This window comes from Aedes albopictus, chromosome 2, assembly GCF_035046485.1.
Source record: "Aedes albopictus strain Foshan chromosome 2, AalbF5, whole genome shotgun sequence".
Taxonomy (NCBI): Eukaryota; Metazoa; Arthropoda; class Insecta; order Diptera; family Culicidae; genus Aedes; species Aedes albopictus.
This window is the reverse complement of record NC_085137.1, coordinates 350,045,140-350,068,394: the sequence shown is the minus strand read 5'-3', so window position 1 is coordinate 350,068,394 and position 23,255 is coordinate 350,045,140. Positions and strand designations below refer to the sequence as shown.

The window sequence follows — 23,255 nt, the reverse complement described above, 5'->3', positions numbered from 1 at the left end:
TTCAGGGGTAGGTTGAAGAATTTCGTTGGGTATGTTTTTTCTGGAATTATTCAGGAATCTTTGGAAAACTTTTCGAGGGATTTATCTGGGAAATTCCTTTAAGGATTCCTTGCGGTATTTTTCAAGGGATTTGTAGCAGAATTCCTCTTGAGATTCGTCAAGGACTTCGTCTAGGAATTCCATTGGGAATTCCCCCAGAAGTTTCATTGGATGTTTCTTCAGAGTTTTTTTGAGGAATTTCTCCAGATACCATTGGTAAATTTAATCAAGGTTGGAGAACTTTTCCAAAAATTCCTTCAGGAATTCATCTATAAATTAGAAAGGAAAATTATTAAGATATTTTACCGAGCATTTCTGCAGAAATTCTTGGGTGAATTTGTAATGATTCCTTCGTGAATTTCTCCAAAAATTCTTTCTGGAACCTTTTCGGGTCTGTCCATAAACTACGTAGACATGCGTAAGGTGGAGGGGGTGTCCTGCTAATGTTTAGGCGCCAAAAATCTAAAATTTTGTACGGGCGAAAGTCTACGAGGGGGAGGGAGATCTGAGATAACAGAAAATGAGTCTACGTAGTTTAAGGACCTTGGTAATTTCTGTAGTAATTCCATCGGACAAATTTGAAGCAACTTTTAACCCTGCCAATGCGTTAGAAAAAATCACCATTGTAAAATGTTCGATAACATAATTGAAATGTACAATAGGGTCATTTTTTTAACATAATGCACTATGGATGGTTGAGGGAATACATTCACAGAATCCTCCTTTTATAGGCTGACCAGATTTGTCCCGTTTAAATACGGGACACATTTCGGAAACACAACAAAAAGCAAATCAATGTCCAGAAACACAACTGCATGTTGTTAATAATGCTATTTCAGCTAGAAAGAACGAATAATTGAACCAAAAACGTTAACTATGCTCTAGTGACGAGTGTTTGAAAATTTTGCTGTCCCGTTAAATACGGGACGGATGGTCAGCCTATCCTTTTAAGAATTCTTTCTGGAATACCATCGGAATTTCTTGCGGAGATTCCACCGAGAAATTCTTTTTCTAGGAACTCCTAAGAAATTTGTTGCAGAATTCTTTCATAGATTCCTTTAGGAATTCATCTACGGATTCCATCGGAAATTCCAACGAAAATTTCTACGAGGATTTCTTAGGGGACTTAATTTGAGTTTTTTGAGGAATTTTTCTATTTGGAAATTTCTTCAAGACCACCGTGGGGGATTTCTCAAGGAGTTCGTTGGGCAATACATTAGGAAATTCCACAGGTATTTCAAACAAGAATTTCTTTATAAATTCTTTGGGGGATTTCTCGATGGATTTCCTGTGGCATTTTCAAGGAATTTCTTGGAAAATTCCTCATATCATAGAAACCTTCTCTAATTTTTTTTCCAAAAATTCCTCCATTAGATTTTTTTCGGCATTTCTTGGAAACTTTCTCCAGAGATTTTATAGAAAATTCCTTTAGAATGCTATCAGGAATCCCTCCCAATTTCAATGGCGATGTGGAGCGGACCTGGTGTGGTGGTTAGAACACATGATTATCACGCCGAGGACCTGGGATCGAATCCCACTCCCGACATACTCGCTAAATGTGGGTCCTTCCATCGGAAGGGAAGTAAAACGTGGGTCCCGAGATGAACTAGCCTAGGGCTTAATTTACAAAACTGCAGATAACTTTTGATAGGAAAAAAAAAGACATCTCTAATTTTTTGATATGTTATGTATAAATGCCTCAGCTTTCAATTGATGCGAAAATTTTGAAAATCGGTGGTTGCCCTCATGGTGAAAAAAATGTTTTGGTATAAATATCTAAGATGGCGGCCAAAATTAATATGGCCGACCCAACTTTTTATTATTGTAAATAGTAGCTCTATCTTTCCTCTTTTCAACAACAATTCGTTTTGAGGTGATTTTTGGAGAAACTTTCGAGTTATAACGGTTTAAGTGAGCCACCATTTGACCAAAATCGAGCGGTCTGCAAAAATTGTTGTGGCTCAAACTAACGGGGGGTCCATCAATTTGAGTAACCAAATGCATTTTTCTTACTTTTTTAGCGAGGGCTTTCAGATAATCGCCACCTTCAACATGTTTGAAGACAAGGTGTAAATAGTGGGCCGGTCTCAGCGATAATTACCCATCTACTTCTTTTCTGATTTTTAATCAAATTTGTTACTTTTTCTGTAATTTTGTGATGACGCCTCACATAATCCAAGTGAATTATTCGTTTCGCATGCAAAATTGATGTTTTCTTTCAACGATACGATCAAAAATATGGTCCCGCGAAATCACCGCGAAATTCGCAATGTTGGCCCGCGAAATTTGAGAAATTTTACCGCGAACTTCCATTGACCCTGCTTAGGGCCATTGGTTTTTAACAACAAAGACAAAAATAATGAGATTTACACGTCATGTAAACTTCAGTTTAGTCATGTAAACTTAATGTTATGATGGTTTACATGATATATCATGTAAATTTGTGTTATACATATGTCATGTAAACACACAGAGTCATGCTGAATTACATGACATATAATGGAAGTTTACATGATATTTTATGACTTTTACATGATATGTCATGTAAACTTCTGTGGTATCCCACGCTCCAATCATGTGCATCATATGTCACAGAATTTTACACACTTTTTTCGATCTGTGAACTAACAGTGTCAGTGCAAGTGGTACGTTGTATGGGCCTCAGTGTTGGTAAAATCACACTCAAGTCTCACACATAAACCACTCTTGCGTGAGCAAACTCGCGCGCGATTCTGAATCATTTACTCACGCGCGAGATTTTCATGCGAAATCTCGCTCTCGCGAGTCAAGCGCCGAAAACTCGTTTGCTTGTAAAACGAATCCATATCAATTTAAACGACATTTAATGTTATTGGATGCAAGATATGGTCTCATTATGTCATACAACCGTCTACACTTTGTTGTGAACAATATGCAGACCGAGAAATAAACAAATGAGTAAAATCATGAGTCAACTCAAGCTTGATTTTTTTCGGCGGTGAGTTTGGCGAGTCAAGAATCACGCGTGAAAAAATTCAACCATGAGTTTTGAGAATTTGAGTTTTTACCAACACTGTGGACCCCCGAAGAAGCTGCGGTTACGAAAAATTCCACCCTTTTCCATATGTACCATGAAAAACAAACGACCTTGTGCGGACTGACATGGAATTTGGGCCATGCTCGGGAAGTGTCTACAATTACCTGGAGTAGCCAAACAAGTTCTAAAGATGGTCTTTGGCAATGCACAAGAGGATGAGTGTGCGACAACTGATTAATTCCAAAATCGCTGAATTCGCCAACGAACTCAGCATTTTGAAAGTACTCAAAGCCGGAAGGATGTGGCAAACAGGACAACAAGCATGTAAAGCTGGTAATTCGCATCTAATTAGGTTTGTATTAAAAGGAAATAAGAGCAGTCATTATTGCATTGGAATCAGGTAGAGAATGAACAAAATTTTCAGAAATTTAACATTTACCTTAGTGTTCCCATTGATAAAAATCGAACTTCATACGTAGAAAACTTAAGATAAAGTTGATAAAACACCAAAAACTTCAAGAACATGCATATCCAGCTTTTTACGCTAGCTTTCCATAAATTTTGTATCACCCCTCTCTGACAAGTCTTGCCGACACTATAATTTTATTATGGTTTGATCAAAGCAAGCTCTTTGGCGTTGAAAATTCTCATTGTTGATAAAACAAAAACGTCAAAAATTCCAGTTCTAGTTTTCAGGAATGGAAATTCCGTAGCAATTCCTACTTTATTCTTTAAATTTTGCTTTTTAGCTTTTTTTAGGTTCATGTTGCTGGGCATACATGATGCGGCGATTTATTAAGTGCGAACAAATGCCAAAAGATTTAATCTAGGGAAGTGATAACCTCTACAACGGCGCTGGCCAAAGCCGACAACAGAACGATTGAAGAGCCTATTCTACTTAACCGGGACCGGGATAGTGTGCATGATGTGGCATCCTGTCACTGGTGCTGTTGGTTTATAGCTAGTATTTGCTTGGATAGGATAACGAAAAAATTTACACTAAATTGTGCCACGCCATGGACTTGCCCAGTTCGGGCCTAGTGTTAAAATTTTGATACACTTGACTCGGTAATAAAAATATCACCTTGAGCCCTCAAGGGTCCGCCATATATACTTCCCATTATTGCACTGCTTCCATCCGCACCACAGTCCTATGTGAATAGGAAACCCGGCAAACATGGGACTGTTATGCGAATAGGGGCAGTGCATACCAAAGACGAAATAGGCAACATGAAAACTTTTGGAAGTGGAATATCTATTTTTGTATTATTTTAATATAGATACAGTATGACTTCCCACATAATTTGAGTAAACTCATGGCTTTCGCAGAGGAATTGATGAAGAGTGAACAGTCGATCATGACGTAGGTATAACTCATCTCCAAAGCTCGAACTTCACAGACCTTGGAGATGATTTTGGATGATCAAAAGGTTCGTTTTCACGCTTTGACTAAACGAATCTATATATATAAAAATGAGTTTGAAGTTCCTTTGAGGCAACAAAACTCACGAACGGATGAACCGATCAGCATGACTCTTGCATGGTTCGATTTGTATACGTGGTGGCTGTGTTTATATGTACAAAAAGTTAAGAAAATCAACTAGAAATGTAAGAAAATTGATGAAGTGATGATTTTGCATGAGCTGGGAAGGAAATCAACACGATCGAAATAAGACCAATCTAGAGTGCGGTGCTATTTTGAGCTCAACAGTTGTCAAACGACCACAACTTGGCAAGACAAAGTTTGCCGGGACAGCTAGTGGATTATAAGGAGCAGTTGTCAGTATTACTGGTCAGGAACGGATAGACCGACTGGGCTTCAGACAAAGTTTTACTAAGATATTTGGAAGTACCTACCCACTAAACTCTTATCATGGAGGAGTTCCTACTAGTTCACACGTTTCAGAGTTATTGGATGGCAATTAAGTTATTGTCCATTCTTGTCCGGTTTTTAAAAGATGGCTCCACAAGATAAACTTGACGAAGAACCGATTACCTTTCGATTTACTGAAATCTAACCGGAGCTAGGAAATGGGGATGTGGGAGAGAAAAACCGATGCGAAAGATGGCAAAGATTCATGACAACGTTTCCGTGTGCGGAGCTCTACTACTACAAGATAAGGGGCGTAGAACGAAAGAGACCACCCGAAACGAAACGAGTGTGGTTGCTCCAAAGCGATGTCGAATGCAACGGGATATTGCAGCCACTAACATCCGACACTGTCAACGGTCAACGCGTGCGACAAGACGGAACTACTAAGCAGTAATCGGGTTGGACTCGATTTTCGTATCTCCTTAGCGCAGCAAATCAGCCTTGAATCTTATAAATTCTCCATACTGTACATAAAGCAGCAAGTCAGGTGTATTCAGGGATATTTCAGCTGCCAATAAAAATGTTGATCCTTTCAATTTAATGCCTGAAATTATATCAAAAAGATTACAAATGGGAAATATAGGAGAAACATAATGCAAAATGGTCGACCACAGAAGAAGAGAAAATTTTTGACAAATGAACCAACAAGTTATATTTTTAGCCTACTCCGTTCATACTATAAAAGTTGTCGGCAAGAAATGTCAAAATCGATTCACCCCTTGTCGTTTTATAGCCAGCGTAAAAAGCTGGATATAACCGGAAACAAATAGGTTAGTCATTACAGAAATTGTTACTCTTTGCCATTTTCATTATACCTCTTCACAAGACCATCCTCTAGTACCATCAGTAATGAGAAGACAACAATGCAAACAAGGCTAAATAAGTCATCAATTTTCATTCCTTTCCTGGAGTGCTTTTGTTGTCTGCGTGGTAGTTCCGATACCGATGGTACTCACTAGCCAGAGTAAATGTTTAGGTAAATTATTTAAATCAGCAATTAATCACTTGGGTCAATACTTTCAGCGGCCATGTCTTGTAACATTCAGTTTACAACACGCTCGAATGCCTGTGCGAACACATACACCTCAACGAAACCAGGCAGCGAGAAGCTGTGAATCCGGTGAGGTGCCGTTGCTCCGTATATGGTAAATCATTCAAGTTCAAGCTCGCCGTTGTCGTCGTCACTAGCCATTTAAATAAACATCATATCTCAGTCGCGCTGGGCCCTTGGTAATACCTTATTTTCCTATACATACCTATATCGTCGACTTCTCTGTAGAGGCTCTCAAGACTGGCATACCTGAGGAAGCAGCAACGCAGCAGTTATCGCTAGGTCACCGCGACGCGACAGAGTTCGATCGATGTCAATTTCAAGGCTCGTGCTCAAGTTCTCCTCCTACTACTATTCAATGTCTTGGTCTTGGGCGCTACCAATCGGTAAATCATTACCACACTGTTAGGGGCTGTAAATTTTCACTTAATGACGACCCATTGACTTTTATGTGGTGGTTATGGTTGTCGGCTACATTAAACTATGGACCTCCCCTAATCGCCGTTTGCTACCTACTAGTGAGAACAACAGCTATTTGATCCGTGTTGTGGCTGCTTGGCGCCGATTCTAAACTCATAAATTTATCCCGTTATGAGTGGTGAATCAAACATCGTTGAAACATAAAAACTAGCCATACAGCATATAAAACGTAGTACCAAGAAGATCTAGATCACCAAAATTTGACGTTTAAAAAAGTGACTGCCATGCCAGTCATCTCCCCCAAGGCAACCGGAAACAATATCTAAACGGAGAATGAAGTGTGGCGTTGTCATCTTCAATTTGTCTTCCATGTGAAATGGAGGGTACTCTAACTAGACTCGACAATGAGACACGAGAGTGGGAAATTGGAACAAACAACAATCCTCAAGCGCCTTATACAGAGATGAAAAATAGCTTGACTTTTTTCGTACACCCTAAGCTCTCGGCGACAAAGCCCGTTACGTTCAGTACAAGTACTGGTCCGAAGCCGGACAGATCCTGGCTGTCGAAAATAGTGCTGAACCGATTCGTCACTAATTAACACTAATCCGTCAAGCACTGAAGCACTGACGAAATGCGCATTCGATTCGGTACGGTCGTGTGCCGAGTTGGACGTGGTTAATTAGCTTGTTCTGCCCACATGGCGTCTATATTACAACAAGTGTTGTTTGCGAACCCGGTTACATGGATATTATTTTTAGAAAGTGGAATTCAAATTGGTAAGAATGGTTACAAACAGGTGAAAGTTGTTTATGGAGGAGTAAATACGCAACGCATACGCAGAAAAAAGCATGATAAAATCAAAAATATTTCAGGGTAACTCCTTGGGTAACTCAAATAAATTGTCAATTTGTTCTGGCAACAAAAATAAAACTGGTTGGAGCAAATCGAACGTCACATTTGAAGCAAATTCAATCCATTCTTGAAACAAATATGCAATTTTTGACAGGTTATGTTAGAAACAAATGTAAATTTTTTTGTTTTTTTTTTGTGGCAGGTCGGCCCTACGGAAATATTTGTTTTCCAATTAAATTTACAAAGTCATTTCCTATTCTAGGAAAACCCACTTCCCGCGTGACACTTTCAATGCCAACATCATGTAGATAACATACGCTCCCGAAATCAATGGGATTTCGTGGAAACTTTTGGTGAAACTTGCCTTTTTTGCAAGAGGAAATCTTTTTTGGTGCTGCAGCTGGAACTTGAGAGTTTTGTTTATGTTCTCGACGGCGGAACCGGGGACTCTTCAATTGGTATTGTAGAAATCAATATGTAATTGAGTTAGTTTTAAAAATATATATTTTAATTTTAAATATTTTTCAGTTTATTGAATAAACATGAATATTTTTGTTTCAAACGAACAAAATTTGTCTCCGTGTACAGTTAGGTTTGATTGAAGTTTCAAATAATAATGATAAAAAATCATTGTAAATTTTGATAGGACAATAGTAGCTACTAGTTCAAGCGAGTTTGGGTTTATGAATACGAAAGCCCATTCTGTTGCAAACACAGTATGGTGGTGTCTCTTTTCTACAAGTATAGATGTGCGAGGTTTAAAACTATAGAATATTTAGGATAATCTAAATTGCCACCATCAATCTATGACATAGGTTGGGATATAACTTGCTCAAGTTTGGAATGTACTGTTATCTTCGTTAGATTTTAGATAGATCTAGGGGCTGAGTAATTTAGATGACCTTAGACGTAACTACGGGCAAGTTGAAGGCTGGTTATCGCTTTCTACATGCGCCTCTTCTCAGCAACTCACATCTCCATCCCTTCATGGTGCCGATCTGAAACTGCAAGCAATCATAGGGAAGATTGGTTAACCAACTCCGTTGAGAATTTTGGTGGTGGGGTATCAGAGAAACAGTGATTTGAGTCTGCAAACCTGAGCGTCTGTACCCTAGGTTAGGGGCGGTGATCAACGTCGGAGTGCCAGTGAATGATTCTAAGCACAACCGTGTACCTTCCGGAGAGATAGAGGGTTGGTATTGTGGGACAGCAAGGATTACACTCTCGGGGCCTGACGAACCCCCCGCTTGTGGGTCAGCAGGCGGGTAGTTGCCGACTAAGAATAGGACTGCTAATCCCAATTGAAGGTGTCAAGCGACCCGTGCCGAGCAATGAGTGATCGAAGGTGTGAAAAGATGATCGATCGTTAACGGAACCTGTGGGGTACCTGGACACCGAAACAGTATTTCATCCCTTATCGCGCTAAAGCAGGGTTCTGACATGGAGGACCTTCTTGCCCGTGCTACTCCTGGGATCCAACAAAGAGTTTAAACAAAAAAAAATCTAGTAGTGTTAGTAGTGGTGAGGCTAACCCCTTCGCGAGTTCTCCGTTAAATAAAGGTGCCCAAGTAACACACTTGTCACCGAAGAGTCACGGCGGCGCAGGTTTTTGTTGCGCAGAAGTCACTGTGACTTACTTCTAACAAATAAACACTTACTTGCTAGAAGTAAGTCACAGTGACTTCTGCACAACAAAAACCTGCGCCGCCGTGACTCTTCCGTGACAAGTGTGTTACTTGGGTGAGTAGGTAGGAGGAGGAAGCTGTACGCGCAGTGCCAGCGTCGGAGCTCCGATTTATTCCCCGGCTAGCCTGTCGGGAGAGACAGTGGACGGAGCGTAGTTGATGAGGGCCATAAACCAAATCGAGACAGGCTGTTTGTAATGAAGGTGGCTGTTCAGCGGCATGGGTAAATCATTGACTTTGCGTCCTCGCAAGGATCTTGAACAGGCCATGTTGCGATTTCGAAAGTCGATGGACGATGCCAAGCAAGATCACGAGAGACTTGTGACTACTGCAACAGCGGCTAAAGCAAAAGATACGACGTCTATCCAGACGGAGGCCTTTGCTTTCGCAGGTATCCCAAAATGTTGATTGATTTGTCTTTATTTAAGAGATTTTCAGCCCTTGGCTCCCCAAAAGGTGTGGCAGATACGACAGCTTTTGATAAGGACTCGCAGAAGCGGGTGAGGCAGCCATCAGGTGAGGAGCTGCCTGGCCGTGCCCGCAAGGCTAGGCGGTTACTAACCCCGAAGACCAGCAGTAATGACGGTAAGTCCGACCACAGCCAGCCGTCCCGGAAAGCTTGGAGGGGGGGGGGGGCTGGAAAGGCTGGCCCATCCCTGATGGAAAGGAACAGAGGGTTGTGATCGTTGTTAGGCCCTCAGCCACCACAAAGTAGGGTGATCCAAAGGGAGGACTTTCCTTGGACGAAAATTGTGGCGGAAAAGGAAGCAGAAAAACCGCTAGATGAGTAGTAGAGTAGGGACCCCAAACCCAGGAGACGTAGGAAGGTAGGTGCTAAGCGGGGGAAAGGCGACGCGCTCGTCCTCAAGACCAAACAGTATAAGTACTCGGACGTCAAGCTCATGGATCTGGGAGACGTAATCATACGGGTGAAATAATCCTAGAGTTCTGGCGAGAGAGATTGAAGGCAAAGAAGTTGAGGTGAGGGATTTTACGAAGGTGAAGAACCTAGACGAGATCAATGGAGCGAAAGAGATCGTTACGGCACTGCGGCAATAGTGCGAGGTGCAGGAGGCCATCGCAGCCGTTTTTCTACTGAAGGGTCCGACTAGGACACAGGTAGCCGCCTTGGTACAGATACGTGTGGCGGATGGAAAGAAGGCCATTAAAGTAGGGAGGCTCACGGTGGACTGATAAGTATGAGAACTGACAACTGCACGAGCCACCGGAGGCTTGGTCCAGGTATCTAGAACAAGGATGGGACTGTGGACGATGGGTAAATATTCAGTCCAGGAGTTGAGGTCTACTATTTACGAGGGATTCTTGGTCGCCAAAGTAGACGGGGTCTTGTTCTGTAGCTGTTATGTGCCTCCGCGGTGGTTGATCGAGCAGTTCACGCAGATGTTGGAATATGACGACCGTACTGACAGGGCGAAAGCCGGAGGTAATAGCGGGTGACTTCAATGCCTGGGCCGTGGAATGGGGAAAACGTTTCATGAACAAGCGGTGTCATATCATGCTACAGGCACTGGCCATACTAGATATCGATCTGGCTAATGCCTGTACCAAAAGTACCTTTAAGCGCAGTTTCGTGTTAAAAAAAATCAATCGAGAAATTTCTTGACCGATTTCTGGTAGAAATTTTCTACGGTGACTGCCATTTGAATTGTCATTTCTCCGCAACCGCGTACTGCGATCAAAGAAAATCGATTTCTTCACCAATTCATGGGTAGTACGCTGATCGCAAGAAATTTCTTGGCCTATCTCGATGGGTGGAAAATTCAGGCAAGGAATCGCTCAAGAAATTCCAGATAGCCTGAGAATTTCCTTGTGAACTGCAAACAGCCCAATTGAAGAAAAACGACTTTGTGAGTGATTCCTGGCAGGATTTTCCCACGCATCAAGATAGGCCAAAAAAATATCTTTTGATCTGCAAACAATCCTTTAGTCAGAACCAAGCGGGTTCGATTATCGACGTAACTTTTTGTAGTTCTGGCCTAAGTATCAGTAGATTGGCTCCAGAGGCACGTACTCCTCCATTTGGGAAATTAGTCCTGGCCTAACAAGTAGTTCGAACTGGAGGGTAGACGATGGCTACACTCACAGCGATCACCTGGCGGTTCGCTTCAATATCGACTACAACAACAGAGGAAGAGGCGGCTAGGCCATCATACTTTAACGACAAAGTATTTTACGAGGCGCTCCGCCGTAAGGGGCTGTTCATAAACCACGTAGACCAAAATTTGGCCATATCAGACCCCCCCTCCCCCCAAAAAGTCTACGTGGTTTATGAACAGCCCCTAAGCGAAACCTACACGGGCTGGTAGAGGTGCTCTCGCGTGCGTGCGATGCGACCATGCCTAGGCGAGTCTACCCTAGTAATGGGAGGCCACCGGCTTACTGGTGGACGTAAGTGATTGCGTACCTGCGCCGCGCCTGCCTACGAGTTAGGCGGCGAATGCAGCGAGATACAGGAAGAGTGAAACGAAATACGAGTAATGTTCGCCGCTGCCAAGGTCGTTGAAGACCGAGATAAGGGCTAGCAAAAACGCCTTCTTTGAGGGTCTCTTTCAGAGTGCCAATGCGAATCTGTGGCCCCAGGTTCGGACGGAGTTTCAAACTTGACCTCAAAAGTAGGTATTGAAGAGGCTCCCGGAATGTTCAGGTCTAGAGGGCCCACTGTCAGCAACTCCTTCTGGTGCTAGCTGATAGAGCGAGCGTGGTGGTTATTATATTAAATCGGATGAAAACTGACGCAATGCCTGCATTTTGAAAATGAGTTGGCGGGGTTCGGGTTCGTGAAGGTTAAGGCAGAGGCGTCTCGTGACTAACAGACTGACCTGTTCTACAGATTACTATTTTACTAAATGAAAACACATTAGAGTTATTTTATACTATGCTCGCTCATTTTTTTAGTATTGTGATTTTTGACATAAGCTGATTTTTATTTTCTTGTTTGTTTGTTAACCATTTTCTGAAAAATATCTTCCGCATTTTCATCACAAATAATGATGCGATTCGCATTCAGATGCGCCTTGGAGCGACTTCCGAAGTTTGGTATCTCACATAGACTTTTAGAAAAATCCATTTTCGGTGGAAGTCATTTTCTAACGTTCTTCACACACCGACGATACTTGTTTTTTTTTTTTTTAATCATGTCCAACATGCTCTCTTTTCCGCAAATGTTTGAAATTTCCACCTCCATTTCCACAAGCTCGTATCATGGCCTCGAAGTTAAAATTTGGAAACCGTTGCCAACGAACTTGAGCACATTCGGCACCCCAGCTTCATCCACGCTGGATGTAAATAATGCATAACAAAATGCAAAATGTACTCTAGCTGCGCGAGTTGTTCTCAGCCTACGTAGAATGACAAACCGAGAAGCCATACAGTCCAAGCTTTCATTCATTGCTGGTTTTGCTACACACATGTAAACTTTCCACTGAAGAAGCTCTTTGCGTTTAGCTGTGTGCCTCTGGTATCCATCGCTTTTTTCTCTGAAGAGTATATCGAGCAGCATGCTAACAATCATTTACACACATTTGAGAACCTGATCGGTAAGCATAGCTGGCAAAGTATTTATTAAATACTGTGCAATCAATGTTCGTTATTCCATTTTTTTAGATATTGTTAAATAATCCTTTAATTTCCAACAACGATACAACATACATTTTTTAGCATTCTAAAACTTTGAATTTTCAACATGATTTTAAAGACTTTAGTCGATTGCGCTTAGCGTGCGTGTACGCGTGAGAAGCAGGCGGGAAATGAAAAATAGAAAGAAACGTTGACAACGCTGCTGCTGGTTCTAAACGAGTAGAGAACGTATGAGCGACAGAGTAAAGTGAAATGAATTCGAATGAACACTGCCATTCGGAGGCAAAAAAGTGAGGAAACTGTTGGTTTGGGAACAGCATCCATCGTTCGCATGAATCGGGGAACCGGTGGCATGTAGTTTCGAAGAGTCGAGCAAGAGAGAGCTGCGCAAGGCTGGCTCTCGCATGCTCTTGTTATATGGTTTCTGCCGGTGGATGGCTTGGAGTCGTCTTTCGTTCTTCATAAACCGGGAACGATGTTTGCGCCTTGTGTGCAAGTTGTTAATGGGGTATGTGCGGAGGGAGTTTTAAATTTAGTATATTCTTTTGTACTTAAAGATTATTTTACGAGTTTTATTCTCAGCCTACACCCGTTCCAAGAACAGGTCGAACATGTGGACGAGGCGCCTCTGGGTTAAGGAGGAATTCATAGGCATTTCAAGAAGATTCAGAGCATTTTCAGCGAAATTCAGAAACGTTTTGGGGGCATTACATAGGCTTTTTTGGGGCTTCGGAGAGTCCAAGGTGCGCTACATGGGTCCGAGGGGGTTTTAGGGGTATTTCAAAAATCCTCAGAGGATTTTCGGTGGGTTTCAGAGTCGTTACAGAGGTGTTTTTAAGAATTTCAGAAACCCACAGTAGTGCTCCTGTATTATCCCCGAAACCCCAAGCGCCATCTTCAATTCCAAAACGGCCTAGGATATCGGGATCCAACATTAACTCAATGAACCATGTCCGAAAATATCCATATGGCATGAGTCTTTTTGATTCATTAAACGTGGCCGTAACTATTTAGTTGGGAGCCACTGACTTTTGTTCCTCTGCTCCATTTCTGGTTATAGGGGAGCGCCCTTGGATGAACCAAATGTCAAATCCACTTTTTCTTTTCATAGAGTTTCTATGAAAAGAAAAAGTGGATTTGACGTTTGGTTCATCCAAGGGCGCTCCCCTATAACCAGAAATGGAGCAGAGGAGCGCACAATGCGAAAATCTTTGTCTCCGCTTTTTCACACTTCCGGTTCCTAAGTTATATGCATGCCCCGTCGCAGTTTTCGGAACCAATGGAATTTCATTAGTTCATTCAATTTTCCAATTCACTACATTTTTTGTCGTGATTGAAAAAAAATGTCACAGTCACCCATGAATGTTTCATCTGATCATGCGTGAATGTTTTTTTTTTATTGTATGAAAGTCAAGATCATACGCAAAGTACAGTTTTTGACAGTACATTTTGTATCACTGATACCAATGTTAAAAATTATCATGTTTATGATCATTTTGAAGCTGATTTTACTTTCTTGAAATGTTTCATAAAGTATTAAACTAATGATGGCGAATAAAAAATGTAAGTCCAAAGATCAATCGTTAGGGCAATTGACCATTCACCCTATACTATTGAGTAACCCCCACACCAATCGAAAGCACGTGCTTGCGCCTTCGAGTAGGCAACACGCAAGTCGTCAAAGGTAAATCCATGCATTCGGTATCCATCGTATCCATACAGCTTTCGCAGTGGATGACGTCAAAGACAAGCAGACACGCTGCTCCGCTCGCGCCAACCAACGAAGATGCCAAAAATTAAAAAAAAAAAACTGAAATCGCTATCCACTCACCTCAAAATCCTTTCCGTTGCTCTCGTCCGTCACGTGCGATAATCGCGAAGGACCATTGCTGCCGACGGGTCCGGCGCCTCCGTTCTGCTGACTATGGCTGCTTGGGGGGTGCGACGTGGGTGGCGGCGGCATGATGGTCGGATTTCCGTTCATGATGTAATCACTTTCCTTGTTTTGCTTCTGCTGTTTGAATTTTTCGTACAGCTCACCACCTCCTCCGCCGTTGGCGAGAGATTCGTTGTTTCTAAAATAAAATAAAAAGGATATCAATATCACAATGAGGATAAATCCGTTTGTTTCGGTAAAACAAACACTTCATTGAGAATTAATGCTGTTTGGTATGAAATAATTTTACAACGAACAAAATCTATCGTTGCAGGCTTTTTGGAATATCTTTCAACATTCTTTAGTTTATTTTCGTATTTTTTAATGGAGATTCATTGAAATTGTACATTCATTTCTGGACAAATTTCTAGTAGAGATTCAGGAGGAAAAAACTTAGGTAATTTCGTGAGGAAATCCAAGATTTAGTCGAAGCTTTTGGAAATCCTGTAAGTAATTCGACAGAATTTCTCCTTTTTTTCAAATAAGGCTGACACAAATTTCGGTTTTCCCTTATGTCACCACCCCCTCGGAAAATTTTGGTCGGAATTCGACATTTTGAGGGGGGACACAAATAAATTATTCAAGAAATTTTAAAATTTTGAAGTGAAATTAGAGTCATCGAGAAAATTTCTTAACAAATCCGATGAGTTCGACGATTTTGCCTAATTGTTTGGGCAATTTATCATCCCCCCCCTTTGACGAGTCAAGGAGCAAAGTGACAAAAGAAGAAATCGAGATTTGTTCCGGCCTAAAAAAGAAGGAAAAAATGAGAACGGAATGACTTGTGGAAACTCTTATAGAAATAATTACGGGATTTCCATAGAATTTCTAGGGGTGATCTTGTATGAAGTCTTTTACGAATTTTCAACGACTCGATAAAACATTCCAGGTTAATTTTTGGATGGATTTCTGAAAGGTGCTTTATCGGTGTCGGAAATTCTGGTACATGTGTTAATTGTTAGAAATGCTTCAAATACTCCGTAAGTTCAAATACAATTTATCTGCTATAACATTCCATTTGAAAATTTCCTATATTAAGTACTTTGAAGAGTTTAATTTAAGCGGTTATTACCTACTACTTTCTTGAATGTCGTTAGAATGTAATTAGAATAAATATGTCCCAAAAAAAAATCCTTTGTGAATTCTACTACAAATATATAAAATGCCAGAAATTCAAGAATAAATACTTAGCTATGCATTACCCATTTTTTTTTTTTTTGTTTTAAGTTATACCATAGCATTGTATTCATTTCAGTATTAGCTAGGTATATGTAAAACATTCAACACTTACTTGGGATGATCGTAGATGGCCCCGATGGGAGGCGGGGGTGGTGCTACCTGAGGATGTGGAGGCCCTTGGTGAATGTTGTTGTTGCTGCTACCGGCACTGATTCCGGAATGAATGCCTGATGAGGTGGCCGACACGGATCCCCCAGGTGGACCGATCGAGGGTGGCGGCGGTGGCGGTTGCTGGCTATGATGCGGAAGGCCCGTTGGCACTGGTTGGCTGGTGGTCACAATCTTATCCGTCAGCGAATCTCGGCGGGAACTTTTCGCCGTCGAGTTGCTCGTGTTGGGACTATCCCGCTCGGCACTGTTCTGGTGAATGTCGTTGGTTTTCACGATTGCACCGGCGACGGCCTGCAGTTCGGGCGATTTCGATTGCACAGAAGCGATTTCTTCTATTGATGGAAGTCCCTGCTGTCGATAGTGGGATAAAGAAGCGAGAGAATATGGTAAACATTAGAGATGCATATATGTATATTCCCAGTTTGGTCCCCCAGCTTGGTTGGCAGGCAGGCGTTCGGGAGCAACAAGTGAACAAAGCCGCCCGGTGTGACGTGATTCCGAAGCTGGTGGGTCGTTCGGGTTTTAATTTATTAGCAATTAAACGGGCGGGTAATGATTGAAACTGGGAATGCATGGGGGCAAGCAACATAAATGGAATAGGTGTCAATAATGGGCATGGGTGGTGCACGCTATTGGACATGGACGACAATCTATCTACTGGATATTGTTTGTTGTACGCTGCAGAGTGCAGATACGTCAAGTAAAAAATTTAGTCTTACCGTAATCCGAGGTAGCGTTGATCAACTATAATTTTTCGCACATCCAGAATTTGTTTTTTTTTGTCTGTATTAACGAGATTTTTAACCCTAGGCTAGTTCATTTCGGGACCCACGTTTTACTTCCCTTCCGAAGGAAGAACTCACATGTGAGTATACTCATATATGTCAGGAGTGGGATTCGATCCCAGGTCCTCGGCGCGATAGTCTTGTATTCTAACCACCACACCAGGTCCGCTCCACTAATGAATTTGTTATATTTAGTCAAATTCTAATGAAACTACTATCTGTTGATTTCAATTTCAGTACAACGTTTTTACTATCGTTCTGATCCATTTCGATAGAAGGCAAGAGTAAGGGAAATAAATAATAACTAGGTACCGTCATGCGGGGCTTCTTTATACACTTTTTCATGATTTTTCAACTTTATGACATTATAACTTCCAGAGTAGTGGATGGATTTCATAATTTTTACACATAATAATCGTGAGTATGTAAGTAGAATGTATGCTAAATTTGAACTAAATCCATCAATAAACAAAAAAAGTTGTTCATACACTAACCAAACACATCTCCTATAGAACCGGACGGGGGCTACTTTGGACACTTCTTATACCAATAAAGAAATAGCAATTAAATAAACAGCTAAATATTCATACATTTTCAATAGTTGGATCAGTTCATTGTCATTGAAGTAATTAATATAATAAATATCAGCTAATGCCTTTTATAACAGTGTATTGCCATTATAGGTTACCGTGTGAGGTTAATATAAGGACTATTACAAAATTGTATTTAAAATTCCAGGGTGGGTTATTTAGATAACCACTTTGTATATAGTACAAACTTTTGGTCGATGACATCAAGGATTAATTTACTTAATAACTTTTTTTTCTAGATTTTTAGTTAAGTTTTGTGAAAAGCAGTTGAAAGCTAATAGAAAATGGGTTACATTACCGCTCTCATCATAAAATTTGGTCGACCCAATTTCCAACGACACTGCCGTAAGTTTATATTCATTTTTTAGAAAATTTGCCAACTTTGGGTTAAGTTTACATACAATTTTTTTTGAAAAAGTTTCTTTTAAATCATGTTCAAAGTTTCTTTGACTTATTATCTTTTGAATGAAACCTAGGGTTTTGAAATCGGACGCAAATTGGCGAAGATATGGGCTTAAAAAAAATGACATGTTTTTGAAGGGGTGACCCCAAACTTTTGATCGGAAGTGTATGCGTTTAGATGGTTCTGTGCTGTGCTACCTTAGGTATTATGAGCTATCATGCTTATAATATAAACAGCCTTAAAAAAAGCACCATCGATCATTTATTTAGGTTGAACGGTCATTTATAATGTATAACGATACACATATTCGATATGCTACGATGATACATCTTGAATGAAATGATCAACCCTTTGAAATTCATAAGCTATAGAAACAATACTTATAGAGCAAATGTTCTGATACGTCAACGTGATATATATTTTTTTGGTTAATTCGCTGTTTTTTTCTCGTCCTGACTAGCAATAAAGGGTCTGTTTGAAAAATAATTTCAACCAAATGAAGGGGAAAATATTGATTTATAATAGCCCCAAGACATCAAACAGATTTGAACCATATTTTGAATTAAAAAAAACATATTCAAAAATCGCCACAGTTTGTCCCTTAAGCCCTAAACATAAATCGATGATTGATTTCTGTTGGAAATTTTACGAGAAACCAATCCTCCGAAGACCGCGAAGTGATCTGAGTCATGTGGAAATACTTATTGACTGAAAACCGAATTGCTTGTTAGGAATAACAATAAATATTAAAATCTCGTCATGTTATCGCTTTCTACAGAAATTATTCATCGACTTATTTTTAGGAATCAAGGGGTCCCAAGCAATTTTACTTAGAAGAAGTAAATTTTCTTCATAGTAAAACGTATGAAAAACTAAAAGAATGCCGAGCGCTAAAATATACAGTGATAGACATTCGTTTAGCCGAGGCCAAAAAATTTTCAAAAAAGTTTCAGGAAACTCATGCAAAAGATTGTATGATAAAACTTTTTTATCGAAGTGATAGTATATCTAGTACTGTTTTAAAAAAATGTGATACATCATACTTACATATACACTGAAACAAAAACGAGGGTAAAAACCCTGCAAATGTCATTTTTTGCCTAGACATTCGTTTAGCCGAATTGTCCATTATTTAGAATTCCATAATAAAAAACTAACAAATTTCGAAAAATATAGGGTATATGTTCCATCATTAATCTCTCGCTCCCATATTCATCCTACATATTTGAAAACAAGCAATTACGGCACCGATTGATTCCATTCTTTTTATTTTCATGGGTGCTCACTTCTAACAAAAAATAGAAAAATAAGAAACAAAACAAACAGTGCTTCAATCCTTTGTTTTTCGTATGATGAAAATGGGAGCCACATGCTTAAGAAGGGAACCAATTCTCTACAACAAAATAATTTTGTATGTGACCTGCATTATAGATCGGCTTGTAAATCATGAATTTGATCGTTTTTGGAAGTGTTGCCATATTAATTTTACATGCATCTCATATAACCAGGGTACGAAAAACGGATCACACCAAAAAACAAACGCTTTGTCCTAAGCGGTGTATGTTGGTAACAAAGGCGCTCCGCAACAAACGCATGTCAGGCGATGATAGCAATAAAACAAATATCGCTTGCCGTGCATGTGTCGATATTCCGGCTTTTCTGCTGAAATTTTCGACGCACATCATCGAATTCATAAGCAATTAGATGAATTAAGACTCTTGCAAACCTTAGAGTCGAGTTTCAGTTGTAAAACAATGCGAAAATCACGATGTGAATAGAATGAGACAAATATTCCTACCGTTTTTGTTGTGAACAAACTCGGGAGCGATTTTGTCATTATCTGCTAACGAAAAAACAAAGCGTTGTTGCCGTGTCTTCTTTGTTGCCTATTTTTCGCTTGCGGTGGCATATTCTGCGTACGCTGCATATAACATATGTCATAATATTGTAAATGTTTCCAAATTGAGATTTGATATAGTTCATAGCATTCGATTCATTGAATCCGGAGACATAACAGCTCAAATTTGGCTATCGGATAAATACACTTTTTTCTAGAATCATTATAACTTCGTGCAGAATAGACCTATCTTTTCCAAAGTTCGACCACTGATACACAACTAGTTGATTATCATACAGTAAAAATTTGAGAATGTTTGATGCACATTTTGAAATGTTACAGCTATTTGAAATTTTTTTACGAAGTGAAAATGTTGCCTGTCCCGATCATTTTGTCTATCCCCTGTATTAGTGATGGAGGTGAGACCAGAAGTAAAGTCAGTCAACGCTACCTTGGATGGTTATCGGCGAAAACGTTCTGTTTATAATTACTACAACAATTGAACTAAATACGTGACAGTTCCAAAAAAAATTGAAACAGGAAACAAGAAGTATCACGGCGTTTCATATAAGTGTGCATTTGGTATCTGGATGCAATAATGCAGGGCTTGCTGTATCTGATAGCGACTTCAGGATGTTCGTGTATGAACAGGCATCCTTGGAATGGGTCGTTTGAAATACAGTAGAGCTATCACCTTCCATCTTCAGGAATAAATTACACATAATATTGAGCTAGGATTCCAAGACTTTTCACGGTGTGCCAAAAACCGTTATTAACAAAGAAAAATGTCCACCCAAATGGCACCCGGCATTCGAAAGATATGCTATTCTAGTATCTCCTCTGAAAGTTTGAAAATGTTTCATCGAGGGAAACTAAAGTTTTTGTGATTTGAAGATTTTGAGCTATTTCTATAGGATTTTCTTATATGAGCAAATATGAACGCACGGTGTGCCTGATACCACTATTTACTAATGAAAATGTAGTCCAAACTAACGCCCGGCATTCGAAAGATATACTATTCTAGTATCTCCTGAAAATGTTTCATCGAGGGAAACCAAAGTTTTTACTGTTTGAAGATTTTCCTCTATTTTCATAGAATTAGCTCATATATGGAAATATTGCTCTTCATATTATAAACAAATAATAACACTGCTCAGCAATATTTAAAAAAAAACTTCGTAATATGAGATGAGAAAAAAAAAGAACAGGATTTTATAACCCTATAAGTGTCATAGTGGAAGAATTTTCGAAAAATATTTGAATGGGACTTCACAGTTCAAGACAGAAGTTTGAATTGAGATCTTGGGGTGTTCAATTGATATACGCATTAGAGTTTCTTGGGTCCCAAACCCCTATTATTTTTTTCTCATCCGTTATGAACTAGTGATGAACGGTGTCATGAGTTTCACCTATTCTAAAAGTACAATAAATATTCCAGCAACTTCTCTGAAAATTTCAATTACCGTAGTTCGAGAATCTATTAATGTTTCAAAGCTCTACCTGCTACTCGAATACAAATAAAAATGTGGCACGCCGTGAGCGTTGATTACATAAACTTTCTAAGAGTTTGACACCTGGTTTTTATTTTGTTTTCAAGCACGTTATAAATATGTTGGTATCTTGTCGATGAATTTGAAAATGTTTCATGGTGAAACGAGAGTTAAAGTGAATTAACAGCCCAAAGTTTTGGTATTCCTAGGAAGCTTTGTAAATCGTTGGTATAATGTTTAAGATATTGAACCTTTTAAAGTAAACCTAAATGCTAATCATTTTACTTTCCAGCTTTTATACGTCATGTTACTAACGTGTTTTCCGTGAATTTAGAAATTTTACATTTGAATGATCATCAGTAACAACAATTTTAAGCTTTGATTTCAATTTCATTGGAGATATATAACTTTATCTATAAACACGTTAAAATCACCTACTGAGTTTTATAACAGTATCGCAAAAAATGTGCCGTTCACTCTTTGCAATGCTTTTTAGTTGCAAATCCGCTGATTGCAAAATTTGATAAGTTTTTGCAACTTCAAAAGCAATCAAGTGTCAAATTCGTGCTGTCAGTCATGCTGTCAGTGCCTTTCAATGCACTTTAGTGTCAAAGTGACGTTGCAATTAGCGAATGACATTCGCTCGTTGCAAAGTAAACATTTTGCAACGAGCAAACGACCGCTGTATATAATCACAGTTGTAGATGAGTTAAAAAATATATATTCATTGCAAGGAATGATTAACATGAGAAATTGGAATAATATTCTATGAAGTTGCTATATTTTCAATATACTTTATCATATCTTATATTTTCAAACCACTGTAATTTGCGATCGTTTCAATGAAATGTTGTCAAATTTTCAGAGAAGTTGTTTGAATGTTGTATCTTTGGAATGGTGTTTGTGAAACTTATTAATATTTGTTTATGGTTTGAAGATCCAATGAAACATCTTATGACAATATTGCCATATATGAGCTAATTCTATGAGAATAGAGGAAAATCTTCAAACAGTAAAATCTTTGGATTGCCTCGATAAAACATTTTCAAATTTTCGGAGGAGATACTAGAATAGTATATCTTTCGAATGCCGGGTGTTAGTTTGGAGTACATTTTTATTTGTTAATAGTTGTTAATAGTGTAATAGGCACACGGAGCGTATTATATTTACTCATATAAGAAAATCCTATAGAAATGGCTCAAAATCTTCAAATCACAAAAACTTTAGTTTCCCTCGATGAAACATTTTCAAATTTCCAGAGGAGATACTAGAATAGCATATCTTTCGAATGCCGGGTGCCATTTGGGTGGACATTTTTATTTGTTAATAACGGTTTTTGGCACACCGTGTTTTGTCTTTAAATGCGATATTGTATTCTCCTAGAGTTCTCCACTGGACAATACTTGTGGTTCCTAAGAAGGAGAGGGATTGAGTAAGATAGAGAGTGTTAGGCTCTCGGTTGAGTTCTTACCCTGTGTAAGTGCGACAGTCAAAGACCATGCGTAGCCAGTGTACTGAAAAGTTGACCAACCGAATGAAAGGAAAGTTGGAAGCAAATGCGATCGAGATTCCACATCTAGAAGTAATCCCAGGAGAAATCACTGAAAAAATCCAGGAGGAACCTTTGAAAACATTTTCAACGATGTCCCTAATCTCAGGAGACGCTAAAGAAATCTCTAAAAGATTCCCTAGATAAATTCAAGTAGAAATTCCAGAAGGAGTCTCGAGAGCAATGTCTGATGGAATTCGTATGGGGGAATAAAAGTAGTCAGTGTCAGTGCAGCAGAGGATAGGAGTGAACCGATTCCTAGGCTAAAGTTAAGAAAACCCTCCGGCGCTAAAAATAACGATAGTTTGGCATTCGAGGTTTTGTATTTAGAGTTTTTATTACCCAACCAATCGTACCAATCAATTTGTGGGAAGAAATCTCGTCAGCGTCGATTGAAAAGCTACAAAATTTTCATCGTAAGGAAAATCCATCAGAATGCCGGAAATCGACTTCAAAGTGGCACACGAGAGTGTACAAATGATGGACTCGACAGGCTTTCCCGGGAAGATTACTAAGTTGGTCAAAGCAACTATGGACGGAATACCCACAAAACTGCATGAAGGTTTCGAATGAACGGTCAAGTTCATTCGAGTTTTACAACAGCGACATGATGAAGGGTTGTCTGCTTGTCATAGATTTCAACAGAGTCTAAAACCAAATTTTGGGGCGTTTTTTTAGTGTCGAACTGTGTACAAATCATTTGCCAGAAACTGCATAATAAACTTCAACTATCTACTACATTCACCCGCTTTTCCTTTTTCTTCAATCATAGCAAATAA

At 39.6% G+C, this 23,255-nt stretch overlaps 1 protein-coding gene across 5 annotated transcripts in view; it reads right to left on the bottom strand.

Annotated features, from left to right (window-relative positions):
* The window catches only part of LOC109430789 (WD repeat-containing protein 47-like), a 349,154-nt gene that overhangs the window by 241,065 nt on the left and 84,834 nt on the right, over positions 1–23,255 (bottom strand). For 4 of the 5 annotated variants that reach the window (XM_062852701.1, XM_062852699.1, XM_062852702.1 and 1 more), the window contains exons 5-6: positions 15,764–16,173; positions 14,368–14,611 (exon numbers count right to left, since the gene is read on the bottom strand). In XM_062852701.1, coding sequence (XP_062708685.1) covers positions 14,368–14,611; positions 15,764–16,173 — 654 coding nt within the window. The remainder of the gene's footprint in view (positions 1–14,367; positions 14,612–15,763; positions 16,174–23,255) is intronic. The other variant, XM_062852700.1, reaches the window with a different exon arrangement.